This window comes from Podarcis bocagei, assembly GCF_964188305.1.
Source record: "Podarcis bocagei genome assembly, chromosome: 10".
In the NCBI taxonomy this organism is placed as follows: Eukaryota; Metazoa; Chordata; class Lepidosauria; order Squamata; family Lacertidae; genus Podarcis; species Podarcis bocagei.
The window spans coordinates 45,723,601-45,742,816 of NC_138135.1; the positions used below are offsets into that span (position 1 = coordinate 45,723,601).

A 19,216-nucleotide genomic window follows, 5' to 3' on the forward strand; every position below is an offset into this window, starting at 1 on the left:
TCTTTTTTGCCACTCAGATAACGTTGAATGTGCACAAGTTAAATGCATGCAAGTTGTAGGCTTACTGTACCACACTTTAAGTATCCTAACTTATTACAGTGTCTTGTAAGACTCCATACTACAGTGGTACCTTGGGTTAAGAACTTAATTCGTTTTGGAGGTCCGTTCTTAACCTGAAACTGTTCTTAACCTGAGGTACCACTTTAGCTAATGAGGCCGCCGCATGATTTCTGTTCTCATCCTTAAGCAAAGTTCTTAACCCGAGGTACTATTTCTGGGTTAGTGAAGTCTATAACCTGAAGCATCTGTAACCTGAAGCGTCTGTAACCCGAGGTACCACTGTACTTCCGCAGTTTAGACAAAATGGTTTTCAGGTTTACTTTTACACATACAAATGCAAAATTGAGGTTTACCTTGCATAACTAAAGCAAAAGTAACATAAACCTTCAATCTACTATACATCATTAATTTTGGGCTTTACTGTTAACTAAATGCACAATCTTAGCTTGTTCAGGGACAGCAGAGAAGAAAATTAGTGTTCAGATATTAAAACACTGTAGCTATTTTTAGGCAAAACATTAGCTGGTGCTCACTTCCACATTTCTCTTAAGTATGAAACAGCTTTTACTAATATCCTAAGGTAAAACACTATCATCGCCATTTATATTTGCATGAAATCTTTTTTCCAGCTGTTATCCAGTTTAACTTACAACCTGAAACTGGATCTTGGGAACAGAAGGGAGATAATTCCTCTTCAATTTTATCTCATTTTGCTCTCTAAGTTATCACATTTGTAAGACAAACACCTTTATTCTAGTATTACAGCTATGGGAAGAACAATGCATACTCTGCATGACCGTGATTCTATTAAGTAAATCTTAACACTAGACTGTGAAGAGGGGGGAAATATAGAAGAGATTAAATACAAATTCCTCTTCTCTTGGCACTTCCATTATTAAAACTACTGTTGGTGGCTCTCTACATAGGTACCTGCTTGAATGAAGAGATATGATTCAAGTTAAGTATAATCTGAGAAATGAGAGAAGGCAGAAAAATAGCTACATCAATCAAGGTGTACTGTTTCCATGGTGTAGTGCAGGGGTCACCAATGTATCACCTACAAGCACCAGTGTGTCTGCCAATACTTCCTGTGTCTGCAAAAGGTAAATGTCTTCTCAAAACTCCACAATGCACAAGTGACTGTTTGCTCTTCCTTTGTTTTCGCTTGTGCTGGGTTAGTCTCTCCTACACTGAACACAGCCCCTTAAACATGTCCACATTTCAGTGGATACCAGGATTGGACACCCACCCTCCCATCTTCCTACTTTCTCACTTTAACAATTGGTAGCAACAGCTGCAGCATTAGGAGAGTAACAGGGCAAAAGCATATATTGTAGTAATGGCTGCTGTCTTTGCAGTGTTAAGTAGCTGGCAGGAAGAGGGTAGTAGGGCTGGCAAACAGAGGACTGGTGAAATGTAACTGGGCAAATATACTCTGTGATGCTCTTATTCTAATTATTTTAACACTCACATTATTGGATTCTTAAACTGAAGCTACAGACAAACAAGACTGAAGTGTGTTTGCATATGCATTCTTTCCTCCACAGACTTTTCAAGATGTACCAGTCCAAAATTGCTGTTCCGTTCCTCAAAATCTTTATGCAGACATTTTCAGAGAATTGTTTTCCACATGGTGCCAAAATAGACAAGCTGTCAAATAAACCCACTTACTGTGTAGCTTTGACGATATCCCATGTGCTATAATCATCAATGTGACTTTTGCGCCCAAGAGATTCACTGTATCCATGGGTATAATGTGCTTGGGGCTTGATTTCCTACAAAAAGAAGTTCATTACACTATTAGATTCATTTTAAGATTTCTAAAACAGAAGAAAAGCTCTGCTGCATCAGGCAATTGGCCCATCCATTCCAGCATGCTGATTCCCCAGAGTGGTTGCAGCGAACCCCCTCTTAACTACAGGCTAATTTATCGTTATTTAAAGTCTGGAACTTGGAGACTTGGGGAAGTTAAGCAAGAAAAAGATTTTGTTTTAGAACAAAACTGGTAAAACATAAAGTGTGCCAGGAGATAGAATTTTATCAAGAAACAGTTAAACTTATGCTGTATATCTTAAATTCAGGGGATGTTACAGACTTCAAAGCAAGGTGGTAAATGCACAGTTTCTTCAGCTAATTATATAGGCGTTACTCCTAATACTTGGGTTCCTAAACAAGGTGGTTCTTTATTTGAGTTTCCCAGTCTTCTTTAAATCACACTCCTGAGGCTTCTCTAAGAGTATAACAGACCAAGGGATCACCACACCCCTCCAACTGATTTGGGATTCTTCTCTTTCTCTATCCCCTTCTTACTGAATGGAGAAAAGCTGAGCTACGGAACTCCTTGCCATGAGGAAAAGACTATGACAAAGCAATATCCAAAGATGGATTAGATATCAGTACAAAATGGTGCCAGTAATTCTCAACTGATTATGCCACATTCTGCTTCCATCTGCCATTACGTTGAGACTGGCTGTGTCACTGCACCACCATTTTGTGACTGGTGGGCATCAGCAATTTTCAGCCAACTCTAGTGGGCCCCAGACAACCCCTGACTTGAAAGAATTATTTCAACAATTCTATGTTGATTTCAGTGCAGTTTATACTATTTAAGGCATTTGTTTCTAAATAGCAACCTGTGCTAATTACGAGAGAGTAAATAAGGTATATATGAACAATCTGCAAGTGTTGACATTTGACAGAAAATGGATTTAGATTTAACAGATGCACTAGCTTCTTGGGGGGGGGGGTCAAAAAATCGACAGTTGGGAAATGTCACAAAAGTATGGCAAGTTTTCAAGTTCTCTGTGAACTCTTCCATCAGGCTAGATGTCACACAAAGCAGGGAGTATGGCAAGTTAAAAGCTTGTTACACGTGTGTGACTTTTCGGTTTGTCCTAATAAATATACTGTCTAACTCAGTAAGATAGCCCAACTTCTGCTGCTGTTGGATAATTTAGAAGGGTGCCTGGCAGTTGAATTATTTGGCAAGAATCTCTTCATTTCAAACCCTGTTATAGATGATAACCAATCCTTCAGGATGAGAAATCCATCTAATGTCTAGTAACAAACATTCAAATTCAGTTGGGAGAAGCGGCAACTGTAAAGCAGACAGCATATTGCAAGTACTAAAGGAACATCTTGATTCCACCTCCTAAGGAAATGGAAAAACACTGCATCATTGCTTTTATTTTTTTATCCAGAGCACCAAGAATAACTCAATCTACTATAATTCCAAGATCTTCTTTCCCTTGCTGGTGACCACAAAAAGTGACACTAATCAATACATTATTGCATTAAGCCTATTAGATACGAAGTGCCACTAGCCAGAGTTGTGGCTACTACCTTTCTAACAGTATAGCAGCTGCGTATGTAAACTCTTCCTCCTCTTCCAGTGCATTGGATGCCCAGAGAACAGCTACCACAACTAGCACATCCCAAACACTTCCAACAAAGCAGGGTGTGTGGGAAAGTGTACAAAGAACACTGAGCTAAGGAGCTCTCACAGTCACCATCAATGCGTGTTGGAGTAGAAGTGAAAAGAAGAGGAAGGAAAGGCTTGCCCTGGCCAGCTACTGCTAGGAAGGTGCTAAGCATGCAAGCACCCTCTGCCTTCTTGTAGTTGTACCTTGGAAGCCGAACAGAATCTGTTCCGGAAGACCATTCGACTTCCAAAACGTTTGATTTCCAAGGCACGGCTTCCGATTGGAAGCCGTGGAAGCCCCACCGGACATTTGGCTTCCAAAAGAATGTTCGCAAACCGGAACACTCACTTCCAGGTTTGTGGAGTTCAGGAGCCAAAACGTTTGACTGCTAAGGTGTTTGTCAACCAAGGTATGACTGTATTTCCCCACAGTCCAAAGACAGTGAGGTGGAATCAAAACTGATATGTACATCAATCAAAATGGAAGGTAGTTGCATGCAAATATGTGGAAAAGTCAACCAGACTGCAAGCAGGAAACAGTGGCTCAGTTTGCATGTCATTATGAAATAAAGTTAATCATTTATTAGGAACGCGCTGATTTCACCTGCTTTGCTCCTCCTCACTAGCATGACAAACAAACCACAATTTTTGGCTTAGCAGTACATCTGATTCAAAGATTGTGGCTTGTTTTGCTTAAATAATAATTTCTTGCGTATTTAGTAAAATCCACAAACTTCTTTTTTAACACATTTACAGTTTAATGTGACATTTGAACAAAGCCAGTAGTTAAGAGTTTTGTTTTAGCTTACAAAGTTAACGTTAAGGCAGGCTTGCTCAAACTTGGTCCTCCAGATGTTTTTGGCCTACAACTCCCATGATCCTTAGCTAGCAGGACCAGTTGTCAGGGATGATGGGAACTGTAGTCTCAAAACATTTGAAGGGCCGAGATTGAGGAAGCCTGCGTTAAGACTTTCAAAGACACCCCTTTTAATTATAATTATTTATTTGGGGGTTTTTTTATTGTTAGTCAATGTTCTGTTAGAAATGTTCGGAGGCCTATTTGGTTATTGGGTGAGATACAAATATAATAGTGGATTGTAACTGCTAGAGAAAGGTCACCACTGGAAAGCACCTCAGCTTGGGTAAGTCAGGGCACCTGTCCCCCCCCCCCATTCCCCTTATTAACTGCAGGCTATGCTGCAGTTAATACACTCTTCAACAGTATGGAATACAGTAGAGAAAGGTGCAGTAGATGTGGCCGGTGGTGGCGGTGGAGGCAGAGAGATCACTGAAAATTGGATGACATGCACTGCATAAACAATTTCCACTAGTGCAAAGCCACAATGGATGTAACCCAATTGGCTACAGTTCAGCGGCCAATCACATGCTTTGCAAGCAAAAGGTCTCAGGTCTAATCCCTGGCCTAGAATCTCCATGTAAGGTTGGGGAAATATTTCTGTCCGATGGACCAGTGGTCTGACTTGGTATAAGGCAGCTTCTTATATCCCAAACCCAGTACAGTGGTACCTCGGGTTAAGCACTGAATTCGTTCTGGAGGTCTGTTCTTAACCTGAAACACCACTTTAGCTAATGCGGCCTCCCGCTGCCGCCGTGCCGCTGCTGCGCAATTTCTGTTCTCATCCTGAAGCAAAGTTCTTAACCCGAGGTAGTATTTCTGGGTTAGTACAGTCTGTAACCTGAAGCGTATGTAACCCGAGGTACCACTGTATACTGACTCGAACAATGTACTCCAATGCTTTGCTGTGGTTACGCACAAATTATTACTCCTACTACCAATTATTTTTGTTTAACTAACAATTGTTTTCAGTTTGATTACAGTTATTTATCAGTTTACAAACTTGGCCAATTATTTTGAAAGATGGAATATGCTATTTAAAAATAACTGACTACATGTGTGTAACATGGGCAAAAGGACTTTAGACTGATATTCTGTGAGTGCTAGCTTTGAATAGAGAAGAGAATATGCTAGAGATTCTTGGCTGTTTCTTTTCTGCAGGAGAAAGTTTGTGCCATTATAAATATAAAAACTAAATTGTTAACTGCAGAAACAAGAAGCACAATGTTTGAAACAATTTGTGAAAGCAAACAGCACTAACAAATTGCATTTTTTCAGATATTCAAAAATAATTCTCACAAACTAATAGAAAACAACAGGGGAATTTTATTCAGCAAGAATCAGTCATTTAACTAACTGATTAATCCTGCAGATTCTCCAATATGCTTATGCTGTTTTTACATAACAAAGGAATGGACAGATGCATGATCAGAGCTTTTAATCCAAACACTGCATTTGGAGGTCAGAAAGATCATGTGATTTCATACACAGCTGGCATAGAATAAGCTGTCACTTTTTTTTTTAATGGACCATTTAGATTAGTTAAATTTTACTCATTCAAGCTGAAATACACATGCATTAAAATCAATGGGAGTTTTTGCTCTATTGACTTCACCAGTCCGTAGAATCTGCTATGTCAATCTATGTTTTTTTAAGAAGTATTAAAAGGGTCAAGTATTCTTGTCAAACTGTTTTTCTATACTTACTGTCAGGGAACTGCCATCAGAGCATCAGGTGGTGGAGGGACTCAGGCAGGATGAAAGAGACTCAACTGCTGAAGCAGGGACCAGCAGGGGGAGGAGTGGGTCTCTGAGGGAATGCGAGCAGGAGGGAGGGCTCAGGGAGGCTTCCAGCGAGAACAGTGGTGAGGTATCGGAGTCTCCCATAGGGAGACCCATACCTCGCAGGAAACTGTCACGCCGTGAGTCCAGGAGACGCGTTTCCGTTAAGGAACTTCTTTGCTGGAAACGCTTCCGCAGACAGCCACTGTCGGACTCTACTAGTGACTAGAGCAGACATGTCTGAGGAGCTCCGTCACACACGGAGGTTTGTGGGGGCGCACAAACTCTGAGGGAGCACGTTTTCACGCACAAGCAGCTAATCAAACCCTCACAGCAGTCCGACAGTCTTTGTACGCTGCCTGTGCAAGAGAAGGCATCATGAGCGAACCAACCGGAACCGGAGGAGCAGGGGCTGGAGCTGGTCCAAGCTTGGAAGATAGATACCGAGCGTTGGAGGTTCAACTGGCCCTGCAGACGGCGAGGCTGGAGGAGAGAAGGGCTCAGGATGCAGACAAGAAGGGGAGAGCCACTCAATTCCCCAGAAAGGTACCAGGATTGGTACAGAAATTTGGGGGGGACCCCAAGGACTACCATGCTTTTAGGACAGAGATGCAATATGCCCTTAATGTGCAGTTCGATGAGTTCCCTGATGAGGAATCGCGAGTTGCTTTTGTAATTGGGCATCTTGAGAAAGGGGCTAGAGACTGGGTTCGACCCCTAATGGCAACGCACAATGACATACTAAAGGACACAATGAAGTTCTTTCGTGCAATGGATATCATGTTTTCCAGCGATATTGAGGAAGGGGTGGTGCGCAGACAGCTAATGGCTTGTAAGCAGGGGAGTCGATCTGTCCGTGAATATTGGACTGAGTTTACCATGCTGATTCACAGACTGAGTTGGGATTTATCGGCGGCACCCGTTCAAATGCTATTTGAAGAAGGTCTTTCTTCGGGGGTGAAAGACGAGCTGGCACGGAGCCCCAGGGCGGAGTCTATGGATCAGCTGACCAAATCTGCGCTGACCATAGGAGCGCGGCAGGAGGCAAGAGCCTTGGAGAGGCGGGAAGGGAGAGGGGAACGTTGGAAGGAGTTCCGCATTCCAGACATTCCTGAGCCAGCTTTCCCGCCGGCAGAGCCGATGGAAATCGGAACAGCGCGCGCGCGCGCATTTTCAAAAACCAGCGAGGGAGCTAAGAAGGAGGGAAAGGGCCCCCGGAAATGCTATCTCTGCCAACAGCCAGGCCACTTTGCCAGAGTCTGCCCCCAGAGGAAGGAATGGCAAGGGATGGTGGGAGCTGTTGAGGGGGGAGAAGAAGGGGGAGCGGAGCAGGTAAAAGCCAACGCCTGGTTGCCACAATTGGGGCACTGCAGCCAGGCCAAAGAGCAGTGAAAGTGCCCGTGCCAGAAGCTCCTCGACCTGCTCTAGTGATTGAAGTGTCGCTAGAGCTGCAGAATGGGCATCCCCTAAAAATAAAGGCGCTATTGGACTCAGGCAGCTCCTGCAATTTTATGAGCAAGGAGTTTGCTGCTGAACACCAGATACAGACCATCCCTTTAAGCAACCCCCTGCAGGTGACCACGATTGATGGCAGGGAGTTGTTGGGAGGAGGAGTCCGCTTGCAGACTGTCCCAATGATAATGAGGGTGGCAAGGCACACAGAACTGATAGCGTTTAATGTGGCCACCCTGGGAGGCGCTCCCATTATTTTGGGAATGAGCTGGCTAGCTCTACATGATCCGCTGGTTGGCTGGCATCAAAGAGTGGTGTCCTTTGGTTCAGCACATTGCCTAGAACACTGCAAAGGGGAGAAGGGTTCAGTAGGGGCCCAAGCCACCCTAGCAGGGACTGAAGTAATGGGGAAGGTGAAGGTACCACCACAGTATGCAGATCTCAGCGACGTGTTCAGCGAGAAGGAAGCTGACCAACTACCACCTCATAGACCCTTTGATTGTCAGATCAATTTACTCCCTGGAGCACAGCTTCCCGTGGGCAAGTTGTATGCCATGTCAGACAGGGAAATGCAGGAGTTGCGAGGGTTCATTGACAAGAACCTGAAGAGAGGCTTCATCAGAGAGTCCAAAGCAGCAGGGGGGAGCCCAGTGTTCTTTGTGGACAAAAAAAATGCGGACAAGCCGAGACTTGTATGTGATTTTAGGCGGCTGAATGCAGTGACTGAACCGGTGGCGTTCCCTATGCCCAGAATTGATGATATTTTGACCATGGTGAGGAAAGGAAAGATTTTCACAAAGCTGGATCTAAGGGGGGCGTACAACCTGATACGCATAAGGAAAGGGGATGAATGGAAAACCACCATGTTTACCCCTTTGGGGGCGTTTGAATACCTCGTTATGCCATTTGGATTACAAGCAGGCTCCGCGTGTTTTCAATCTTTTATGAACCACGTGCTGGGCCCTTTGCTCTACAAGAATTGCGTTGCCTTTCTAGATGATGTGTTGGTGTATTCTGAGAATGAGGAGCAACATGTGAGAGACGTCAGAGAAGTGTTGAGCAGACTGCAAGCCAACAGGCTGTGGGTCAAACTGGAGAAGTGTCGGTTCCATACCAAGGAGGTGGAATTCCTGGGGTACCGCCTGTCAGACAAGGGATTGGCCATGGATCCCGGCAAGGTACAGGCAGTGCTGGAATGGAAAACACCCAAAACCAAGAAGGATGTGCAGAGGTTCCTAGGGTTTGGAAACTTTTATCGTAAGTTCATCCGCAACTTCGCCCATCTGACGGCGCCCATCACTGACTGTCTCAGCAGTAAGAAGAAGTTTGTATGGACGGCGGAGGCGGAGCGAGCGTTTGAGGAACTGAAAAGGGCCTTCGCCTCTGAAGAACAACTTCTGCATGTGGATTTACGAAAGAAGCTAAGGGTTGAAACAGATGCATCTGACAGAGCCATAGGGGCGGTGCTTCTTCTGCAGCCGGGGAAGGAGGAGTCGGAGTGGCGTCCGTGTGCCTTCTTCTCGCGGAAGCTGAACAAATCCGAGAGGAACTACACGGTGTACGACCGAGAACTGCTTGCTATTCATGAGGCGTTCCGGAGATGGAGGCATCTGCTAGTTGGTGCACAACATAAAGTGCAAGTGTGCACGGACCATAAAAATCTAGAGTACTGGAGAACGGCGCGAGTGCTCAACCAAAGGCAGTTGAGATGGGCCCAAGAGTTCTCCAAATTTAACTTTGAGATTTGTTATGTGCCAGGCCCAGAGAATGTTAGGGCGGACGCTCTCTCACGCAAACCTGAATATTTGGAGGGGGAGGGAGCACCCGAAGAAACCCATATCATTCCAGAGGACCGCTGGGTGTGTGGGGCGACTTTGGTGGGGCAAAGGGAATTGGTAGAGGGTACGGTGCAGGATGCATACGCCCAGGGGAAACTCAGGGATCTCAGAGGGGAGGAAGACAAACCCGGTGGTTTTGAGGAGAGAAATGGGGCATTGTATTATAAGGGAGCGTTATACATACCTGAAGGGGAATTGAGGGAGAAAGTACTCAAGCAGCTGCACGATAGCCCCACAGCAGGGCACTTTGGGCAACACAAAACCATGTGGCTGGTTACCAGGGAATTTTGGTGGCCCAAGGTCAGGGAAGATGTGCGGGAGTATGTGAGAGGGTGTGAACAATGCCAAAGAGCCAAGGGGGAGAGGCAGGCGCCAGCTGGTTTATTAGAACCACTGCCCACACCTGAGAGACCGTGGGAAGCAGTGGCAATAGATTTCATGACTGATCTGCCAAGGTCTAGAGGGAAAACAGCCTTCATGGTTGTAGTAGACCTGTTAACTAAAATGGCCCACTTCATAGCCTGCTCACATGCGGTTACAGCAGAAGAAACCGCCAAATTGTTTGTAGAGAATGTGTTTAGGTTGCATGGCGCCCCCTTGAGGGTGGTTTCAGACCGAGGGAAACAATTTACTTCCAGGTTCTGGAGGAAGCTCATGAGCTTACTGCATGTAGAGGTTAATTTCTCGACGGCCCGTCATCCTGAAACCAACGGGCAGGCGGAAAGAGCAAATGGGGTTCTCCAACAATATTTGAGGTGTTATGTTAATGACAGAGAGAATGATTGGGTGGAGAAGCTGGCGTTGGCAGAATTTGCCTACAACAATGCAGAGAACGTGTCCACGGGGATGAGCCCCTTTTTGGCTAATCACGGGTGCCATCCCAGAGCCTTCCCAGGGGGGGAGGGGGAGAACTGGAGCGTTCCAGCTGCGGAACAGTTCGTGGAGGAAATGGAAGCGATCCATCGCCAGCTCCAACTCAACTTAAACAGGGCTAAGGAGGAATATAAGAGGCAAGCAGACAAAAACAGAAGGGAAGGTGAAAGCATCAGGGTGGGGGACCAGGTGTGGCTGTCAACCCAAGGGTTGCCATTCAAAGGAGGTTGTAAGAAATTAAGACCCAAAAGGCTGGGTCCGTTTGAAGTCATACAGCAGGTCAATCCAGTGGCTTTCAGGCTCCGGTTACCGAACCACATGAAGCTGCACCCAGTTTTTCACAGGTCGTTGCTGTCACCGTATAGAGGAGACAGTGAGGGGAGGGTCACTAGGGGACCAGCAATGGAGGAGAAGGAACACAGCTACCATGTAGCGGAGATCCTCGATTCCAGGTGGAAGGGAGATCAAGTAGAGTATTTGGTAATGTGGGAAGGGGAACCGGAGTCGGAAAACACCTGGGTTAGGGCAGAGGATGTCAATGACGAGGTTTTAATAGAGACTTTTCATCAGAGGTTCCCACGTAAACCTCAGCCTGTAGCGAGGTTCCGAAGGGAATACTTTGCCACCACCGACGAGGAAGAGGAGTTGGAGGGGTTCCCAGATTCTGAAGAGGAGGAGGATTCAGCTGGCCAGGACGACGATCGATGGAGAGAATTGTTCGAGACGTCAGAAGATGAGGAAGATTCGTTTCGGGGTTTTAGCCCTTCACCTCCCAGGGGGGAGGAATTGGGAGGGGGTGAGGGGGGCCCTGGAGGGGAGGTGGATGTCAGGGAACTGCCATCAGAGCATCAGGTGGTGGAGGGACTCAGGCAGGATGAAAGAGACTCAACTGCTGAAGCAGGGACCAGCAGGGGGAGGAGTGGGTCTCTGAGGGAATGCGAGCAGGAGGGAGGGCTCAGGGAGGCTTCCAGCGAGAACAGTGGTGAGGTATCGGAGTCTCCCATAGGGAGACCCATACCTCGCAGGAAACTGTCACGCCGTGAGTCCAGGAGACGCGTTTCCGTTAAGGAACTTCTTTGCTGGAAACGCTTCCGCAGACAGCCACTGTCGGACTCTACTAGTGACTAGAGCAGACATGTCTGAGGAGCTCCGTCACACACGGAGGTTTGTGGGGGCGCACAAACTCTGAGGGAGCACGTTTTCACGCACAAGCAGCTAATCAAACCCTCACACTTACATAACATCTTTAAACATTTGTTTACTGAGAACACCTCTTTAACAGCATATGGATTTAGTTAAATTTCTAAGAATAGAATTTGTTCATGTAGCGTAAATTTAAATGGGGGAAATATAACAAAGACTTTACAAAAAACCTGGGTATAATAGAATCTACAGTTAAAGCAAAGGTAAAGGGACCCTTGACCATTAGGTCCAGTCATGGCCGACTCTGGGGTTGCGGCGCTCATATCGCTTTATTGGGCGAGGGAGCCAGCGTACAGCTTCTGGGTAATGTGGCCAGCATGACTAAGCTGCTTCTGGCAAACCAGAGCAGCGCATGGAAACGCTGTTTACCTTCCCGACGAAGAGGTACCTATTTATCTACTTGAACTTTGACGTGCTTTCGAACTGCTAGGTTGGCAGGAGCTGGGACTGAGCAACCGGAGCTCACCCCGTCATGGGGATTCGAACCGCCGACCTTCTGATCGGAAAGTCCTAGGCTCTGCGGTTTAACCCACAGTGCCACCCGCATCCCTTAGAATCTACAGTTAAGCATGCTTAAATCCTGTTGATTTCAGTAAGATTTACATGTGCTCAACTATGTAGTGTATTATTACCATTCTCAAACTTCAGTCTTTAGCTACTGTTGAACTACAACTCCCATCATCCTAGCTAGCAAGACCAGTGGTCAGGGAGAGTGGAGTGGAGACCCAACTACAAGTGAAGTGGAGATCCAAGTTTGAGAAATGTTGTCCTATTCCATTGCCCCACCAGAACCATCCCACTCTCTACTGTAGGTCTTCAGAAATGGGAGGCAGTGGGGTTGGAAAGCGGGAAAAGTTATGAAGCAGCAACACAACTAGAAAAGGAAGTTGGGGGACATGGAAGAGACACGTGGATAAAAGAGCAGGGTTCTTCCATCTCTACATACACCACACAAAATTACAAGCAGTATCAGACAGTCTTTAATCCTGTGTTAAACACAAAGAGCTATGTGAAGAATTAGAACAGCTGCTAGTGCTGTTTCACAGCCATTTGCACACAAAGAGTTCCTGGTACATTCATGCAGGTAAATTATCCAGCAATTCTTTTGATTCCACTTGAGCAGCAGCCTGCACACATGGAAAAACCTATCTGGGTTTTAGTTTCACTTTTCTAGTTCAACACACAGGAACAGCTTTGGATCCAACCTTCTGTTGTTTTCGTTGCAATAGAAAACCTGACCGCTATTCTAGCATTCATCACATTTTCTTTAAATCACTGCAGCCTATTTTGACATAAAAGCAACTGTCCAGCTGGGAACAATGGAAAGGAGACCACTGAAAAACTTTATGGCATGCACCAATGTTTTGTGCACATAGGCTAATGAATGTCTTACAAGCCAACTCTTAATAATTTCTGTTTCAGAAAATATACACTAGAGATGAGGCACAGTAACTCTTAATGGAATTAAACAGTACCTTGCAGAGATAGTTCTTACACGGCAGACATGGGCTGGAGCTACCAAGTTTAGACAGAGGATCTTAGTCACATTTGTTAAATAAATACAAGAGTTTATCAAGACTACTTACTATCTCATGAACCATGTTTGAAGTTGTTTGTATAACAAAATAGTATGAATATCATATGTGCTAACGCCGGCACCCTCGGCCAATAAAGCAAGATGAGCCCCACAACCCCAGAGTCAGTCATGACTGGACCTAATGGTCAGGGGTCCCTTTACCTTTTAATGATACTCAGTTCCATCGTATCTCAGGTGAGGCCTAAACCAGGGTCCAGATACAGAAATGGATGGGATCCTAGCAAAACTATGGGTGGGTGGATTGCAATCCAGGAGTTGGGTAATGAAACCAACCTATTTTAGATGGAGTTGCACTCCCTGCAAAAAACTGTATATGCCATTTGAGAGTACACCGTGACTCTTCTTTGTTCATAGGAGTCCAGGTGGCTATGGTGACTAGGAGTGCCTTCTACTGGATTTGGCTGATATATCAAATGCTCCAAGTCTTGGACCATGACAGCCTGGCTTCTGTGACCTATGCACTGGTAACTTCTAGACTGGATTACAGTACTATAATGCCCTCAATGCAAAGTTCCCTTTGAGGTTGGTTTGGAAGCTGCAGTTGGTGCAAGATGCTGCAGTGAGGTTACTTGGTAGAGCATCCTACTGTGCACATACTGTACCACTCATTGAGGAGTTGCAGTGACTGTCAATGAACTACTGGGTCAACTTCAAGGTTTTGGTTTTAACCTACAAAGCTCTGAAAAATACCTGCAGGAGCCCTACTACCCTGCTTAAGTACTGTGCTCAACTGAAGAGCCTTCTTTTATTTTTTTAGACGGCTGCTCAGGATTTATTAGTTTCCATCAGACAAGTACAAAACAAGAATTAAGCGTTAATAAGGCTTTGTTGGGTGGGGAGAGAGGGGAGAAGATGCAGCTGAGGATGGTACAGAAGATTCCCCCCCTTTTGTTGCCATTTTTGCTTTTATAAAAACCTATGTCTAAGAAGTACTCAAAGCAGCTTGCTCTACTCTACAGGAAGGGGGAGTGGAAAATGGGTTCTGCTTCCTAGTGCTCAAGTCAGAAGCTTCTGGCCAGGGAGTGTCAAGTCTCCTCATGCAGTGGAAACGGTATTCGGTTTGCTGGGCTCACTGGTGTAGCACTTCCACATCACATCCTGAGCCAGGCCACATGTAATCATGCAGTTCGCCATCTTTAAAGTTCCTGGGTTCTCTGGGGATTCCGACACAGTTGTCATGAGTGGGTGGGTCGTCTTTCCAAAGAAGACGCTGGCCTACCAGTGCCCAGGGTCAGACTTGAGGAGACCTGGATGGTGAGGGATGTCTTCCCCATATTCAGCACTTCCACAGGAGCTGTTGCTAGAAGTGGAACCCAGACGCTTTCGGTAGCAGTCGTGGGTTGCCACAAGAGAGCAGCTTGGCGGTACTGCTGCCATGTTTCTTTGTTCTTGTGCAAGTTGTAAACCCTTTAAGACTTAACACTGCGCTCAGCAAAATCCTAGCCATTTCAGACCACAGATGACCTGGCTCGGGGGGGGGGGGGCGCTAGGTGATGGAGCCCATTTGCAAAGGAGATACTAGGAGTACACTCCACGCACACCCAAAAACACCGATGCGTATATGGATTTCAGAGGCCCTCTTTGTTGTGCCACAATCTTGTTTAGTGACAACTAGTGTCCGCCATAGCTGCCCACTTCCTATAGAATTACTTCTTTATAGAGCTCCAATAAGCACAAAATGCTAAGGATATTTCTGTATTTCTTAAAAATACACCTGCACACTCAAGGCTCTTCTGATGTTTAATGTCAAGAATTAATTAATGGTGTGGGACTTTTACATTCTAGCTAATCACCATTCATCCACAGCACAGTTAGGGCTTCCATGTTACTGACCCAAAAGTAAAAGTCACTCAATTTTGAACTTTTTAGGGTGTTTAAAAATGTCCAAACTTACGTTTTAATTTTGCATTTAAGAATGTGTGCATTTATTTCATGTCAGTTACTACTGACACAAGTGCTACTACAGTCAATCTTGATCACGTACCACCTGGAGGTTAATAAAAAGTGTTATGCTGATATCAGCTGAGACCCACTCCTTCCATTAAAACCTCTACTCACAGTTCCATTTACTTGGCAGTCTCACATCATCTCTGTGTCTACAGACCATATGCTCCATCTCTATAATTACCTCTGAAGTTGTGAGACTGGGACAAAATATTCTTATCTGCCTCTGCCAGGTCTCATACCAGAAAAAGCAATGAAAGAGCCCTGCTGGATCAAATCAAACACCTAACCAGTCCAACACTCTGTTTTTACAGGGGCCAACTATGGGAAGCCTGCAAGCAAGACCCAAGTGGAGCAGTACTCTCCCCACTTGTGATGCATCAGGTACAGTGCCTCTGACTGTGGATGTAGAACACAGCCATCATGACTAACCGTTGTTAATAGATCAATCCACCATCAATTTGTCTAATCCTTTATTAAATCCATTCAAGTTGATGGCCATCACTTAATCTTTGGGGAGGAAGATCTAGAAGTAAACTATGTGCAGAGTGAAAAAGTATTTTCTTTTGTCTGTGCTGAATCTTTCAACATTCAACTTTTCTTGGGTGGCCACCAGTAGCATCTCTCCTACATAAAGAAAATACCTTAAGAAACCATGTTTTGGAAAAAGCTGAGGATATACACTTTAACTTACAGCAGCAATCTAGAGAATATTAAACGTCTCATGAACTCAATCACACTCTTGATCAGCCTCAATTTAGAATCAGAACCACACACTATAAGAAGACTACTTAAACCAACCATCAGTCTTCCAGCTCTGCCATCTATGTTAAGTTTTAGTTTGATCTAAAAAAGACCAGGAATTGAGAATGTTCAGATCCAGCCCCTCCTCTCTCCACCTGCTTCCCCATTATCTTAGTTTCCCTTTAACATTTCCTTATTATATATCCATCATTAAAATGATTTAGCTATCATTAAAAGGTTAATCAACATTCAATGACCAGATAGCCTTTAAATGTATCATATGTGGCTTTCTCAACAAAAGACTACTTGTAGTGGAGCATGAAAATAACTACACAGAAAAAGTATTATGGCTTTCAATTAATTGTAGGTACTTAACTACACCATGCTTGGACATTGCTGAGAACACAGGCCCAGATACAACAATCAAAAATTATCTCCCCCCCCCTTTTCTTTTTTGACATTCAGTGAATGTGTTCTGGGATCATGCTAAACCACAGTTTAGCACCATGGGAATGAGCTGCAGTGAGCCTTAGACTCAAGGCAGCAATGCTTCTGAATATCAGCTGCTGGAAACCACAAAAGGGGAGAATGCTCTTGTACTTGACTCCTGATTGCAGGTTTCCCACAGGCAGTCACTATGAGAACAGGATACTGAACTAGATGGGCCATTGGCCTGATCCAGCAGGGTCTTCTTATATTCTTACATGTTCCATCATTCCCAATCTTCCTCTGGTACAGCTGCATCAAGTTTGGGAGCTTTTGCTTCTTTTTTTATTTAACCAGTTTGTTGTAGTGTACAAACTAACAAACAGTGATTAATGTTAACTCTTCGTCTGAAACAAGCTAACATCCAACACAGTTCATTGGCTCATTTTCATGTTGGCACTCTCACTGGCAAAGTTCCCAACTAGTGGATTGTGTTGACGTTTCTAGAGGAGCTGGGCACATATCTGCTAATTATATGCCATTTTTAAATTTTCTGATTGTGTTTCAACCACCCACTTCCAGGGCTGACTATACACTGACTATGGGGGTGATTACACTAGCACAGTGGTGATCTCCCCAGCTCCCCTCCCCAATTGGAATATAGGATTGCTATGTAAAATACTCCCAAGTGCATGGCATTTTCTTAGCCATGTCTTACTACTATTTTACTTGTTTTTACCATAAATATTTTATTGTATACCTTCAATTACATTATTTTCATGGATGAAATCAAAAGGAAGGAAAAGGATTATTAAACTTAAGATACAGCCTTAGACAAATCCTCAGTAAGTTGACTAAGAAAAATACCATCTGCTCAGTAAAAAAACAAACCCAAACACCCCCCCCCCGATATCTGGCACACCTTTTAGTGACATAATATTTCATAATTAACCAAAGCATGTCCTTCATTATACTATGCAGGAAGCAGCCTTCAAGACCATTTATTATAGGGCTGCAGCCCTATAAAGAGATTAGATTTTGAGTACTAGAATATTGACAAGTTAACGTTTCAAAATAAGATGACTACCAAAGGATTTTCTTGGCACAGGTTATCTCTGCTACTGTTCCACCACCAGCATCTAAACAGCAAAATATAATATGTCCCTGCTATACTGGACGACTAGTCTTTCTGGGGCAGGAAAGACTGGATTTTTAAAATGTAGAAGACTTACAAATCTTCAAAATAAAGGTAAGCACAATGGACAGAGAAACAGTTGGAATTTGTTTTTTGTTTTTAAGTGCAGTGGCATTTTAAAGTACACTGGCAGGTAACTGAGAAACAGCTAAGGCACCTATTAATGACAACATATGGTCATTATGACAATTCATTAGGCGCCCATAACACCACTGCAGTCATCTTCCTGATAGTCACGCTTATGAGAGTAGAAAAGAAATTGGTGTTTCCCAGCAACTGATTGCCTGGAAGTCAGTAAATCTTACAAAGAAGTCTATTCTTTGTAAGTCTGTAACTAATTAGTCTGTAACTAATGCAACTTCCAGAAACTCTGTTAATCTGTCAGAGAGAAAAACATAACTTTGCAACACCTTTAAAAACTAACAAATATACAGGGTGAGTCCTTTAAAAGAGGCACCGTGGATACAGAGTACACATGTTCCATGGGGCATCTTTTAAAACACTCGCCCTGTATTATGTCCTAAAAACCAACAAATACATTACGCCTTAAAAAAATAAACAAACGTTTATCCCATAATTAATATGCCCATCTTCAGAGAGCTACCACACTCTTTGTTGTTCCCCTAATTCATAGGACCAAGCTGTAAGCCACAATAGGCCCCAAACTCTACAGCGAAAAGGGAGAAAGGAGATCAATAACCCCACAAGACCAGAGAGAGTATTGCTCTTGTTTAAATCTAGCTCTGAATCCTTTTACCCAAACAGGCGGAGAACAGCCAAACCAGAAAGCTGCCCTGCGGGCCCCTAAATTGTGCAATTGCGCGCTTGGGCCATTAGCAGGTTCAAAAGCCTTTTTCAGCGTTTAACTAGTGTGATACTTCTCTCTTGAGGTTTTTGAGTCTCAGGACACCCCCCCTTTTTTTTCTTCTTTTTTCAAGTAAACTCAAGGCACCTGCAGTTCCTCGCTCCTTTATGTGTGATTAAGGGAAAGCGGTTCATTGGGTACGGATTGTCCAGGAGGACAACCCCTCCCCATCCAATTTCCACCCCAAATATCCTTGTGAGGGAATCAGAATTAACGAGGGGGACAGGGCAAAGCCTCGTCCTCTACCTACCCACCCCTGCTGGGCACTGGGGAACTTGCCTGCCCAGCCTGTTCCCTTCCCCTCCCCGCAGCCCAGCCAAGGCGCACCCGCCGCCGCCGCTTCTCCCTCCCAGACAATCCTGCCCGCGCCTCCGGGCCAACCTCCGCCCCCGCCTGGGAAAGGAGTGCCAAGAGGAGGGCGGAGGCCTCCGCTGCCGCCGCCACTTTCCGCTCCTCCTCCTCCCTCTCGCCGCCACCCAGCTTCTTCTCCAGGCTGACGGGGTTGCGAGGGAGGCCTTAAAGCCAGCAGGGCCTCACCTCAGGGTGCAGGATAGGGACGCAGCCCGCTTCTTTCTCGTACTCCTCCAGAGGCGCCGCCATCTTGGTGCGAACGCGCCTCCCGCTGCATGCCGGGTAACGCGCTCCCTCGCGACCTCGCTCCTGCTCTCTCGCGCTCTGCGCCGGTGGAAGCGGGGGGGGGGGGAGCGGATGGGCCGCCAGACGGGGAGAGCCGAGGCGCGAGAGAGGAAGCGAGCGCTCTCCAGTAGTAGCCGCTCGACCCCGCTCGCTCCTGCGCTTTTGCTGCGCGTGGATTCCAGATAGGGCCATAGATTGCGGGGGGGGGGGGGAGGGGAGGCCGCCTAGGTCCACCCACGTCACCCAAAGCAAATGACAGCGGCCCATAAGTAGAGGGGGGGGAGGTAGACTTCAGCAAAGTGCCTTGCGTGGGCCGATACCCCCG

General features: G+C 45.4%; 1 protein-coding gene across 2 annotated transcripts in view; it reads right to left on the reverse strand.

The window, feature by feature from the left end:
- The window catches only part of ZDHHC17 (zDHHC palmitoyltransferase 17), a 56,142-nt gene extending 37,208 nt beyond the window's left edge, over positions 1–18,934 (reverse strand). For both annotated transcript variants that reach the window (XM_081211239.1, XM_081211240.1), the window contains exons 1-2: positions 18,793–18,934; positions 1,732–1,835 (exon numbers count right to left, since the gene is read on the reverse strand). In XM_081211239.1, coding sequence (XP_081067365.1) covers positions 1,732–1,835; positions 18,793–18,855 — 167 coding nt within the window. In that variant the 5' untranslated portion in view covers positions 18,856–18,934. The remainder of the gene's footprint in view (positions 1–1,731; positions 1,836–18,792) is intronic.
- Between the last annotated feature and the right edge of the window lie 282 nt (positions 18,935–19,216).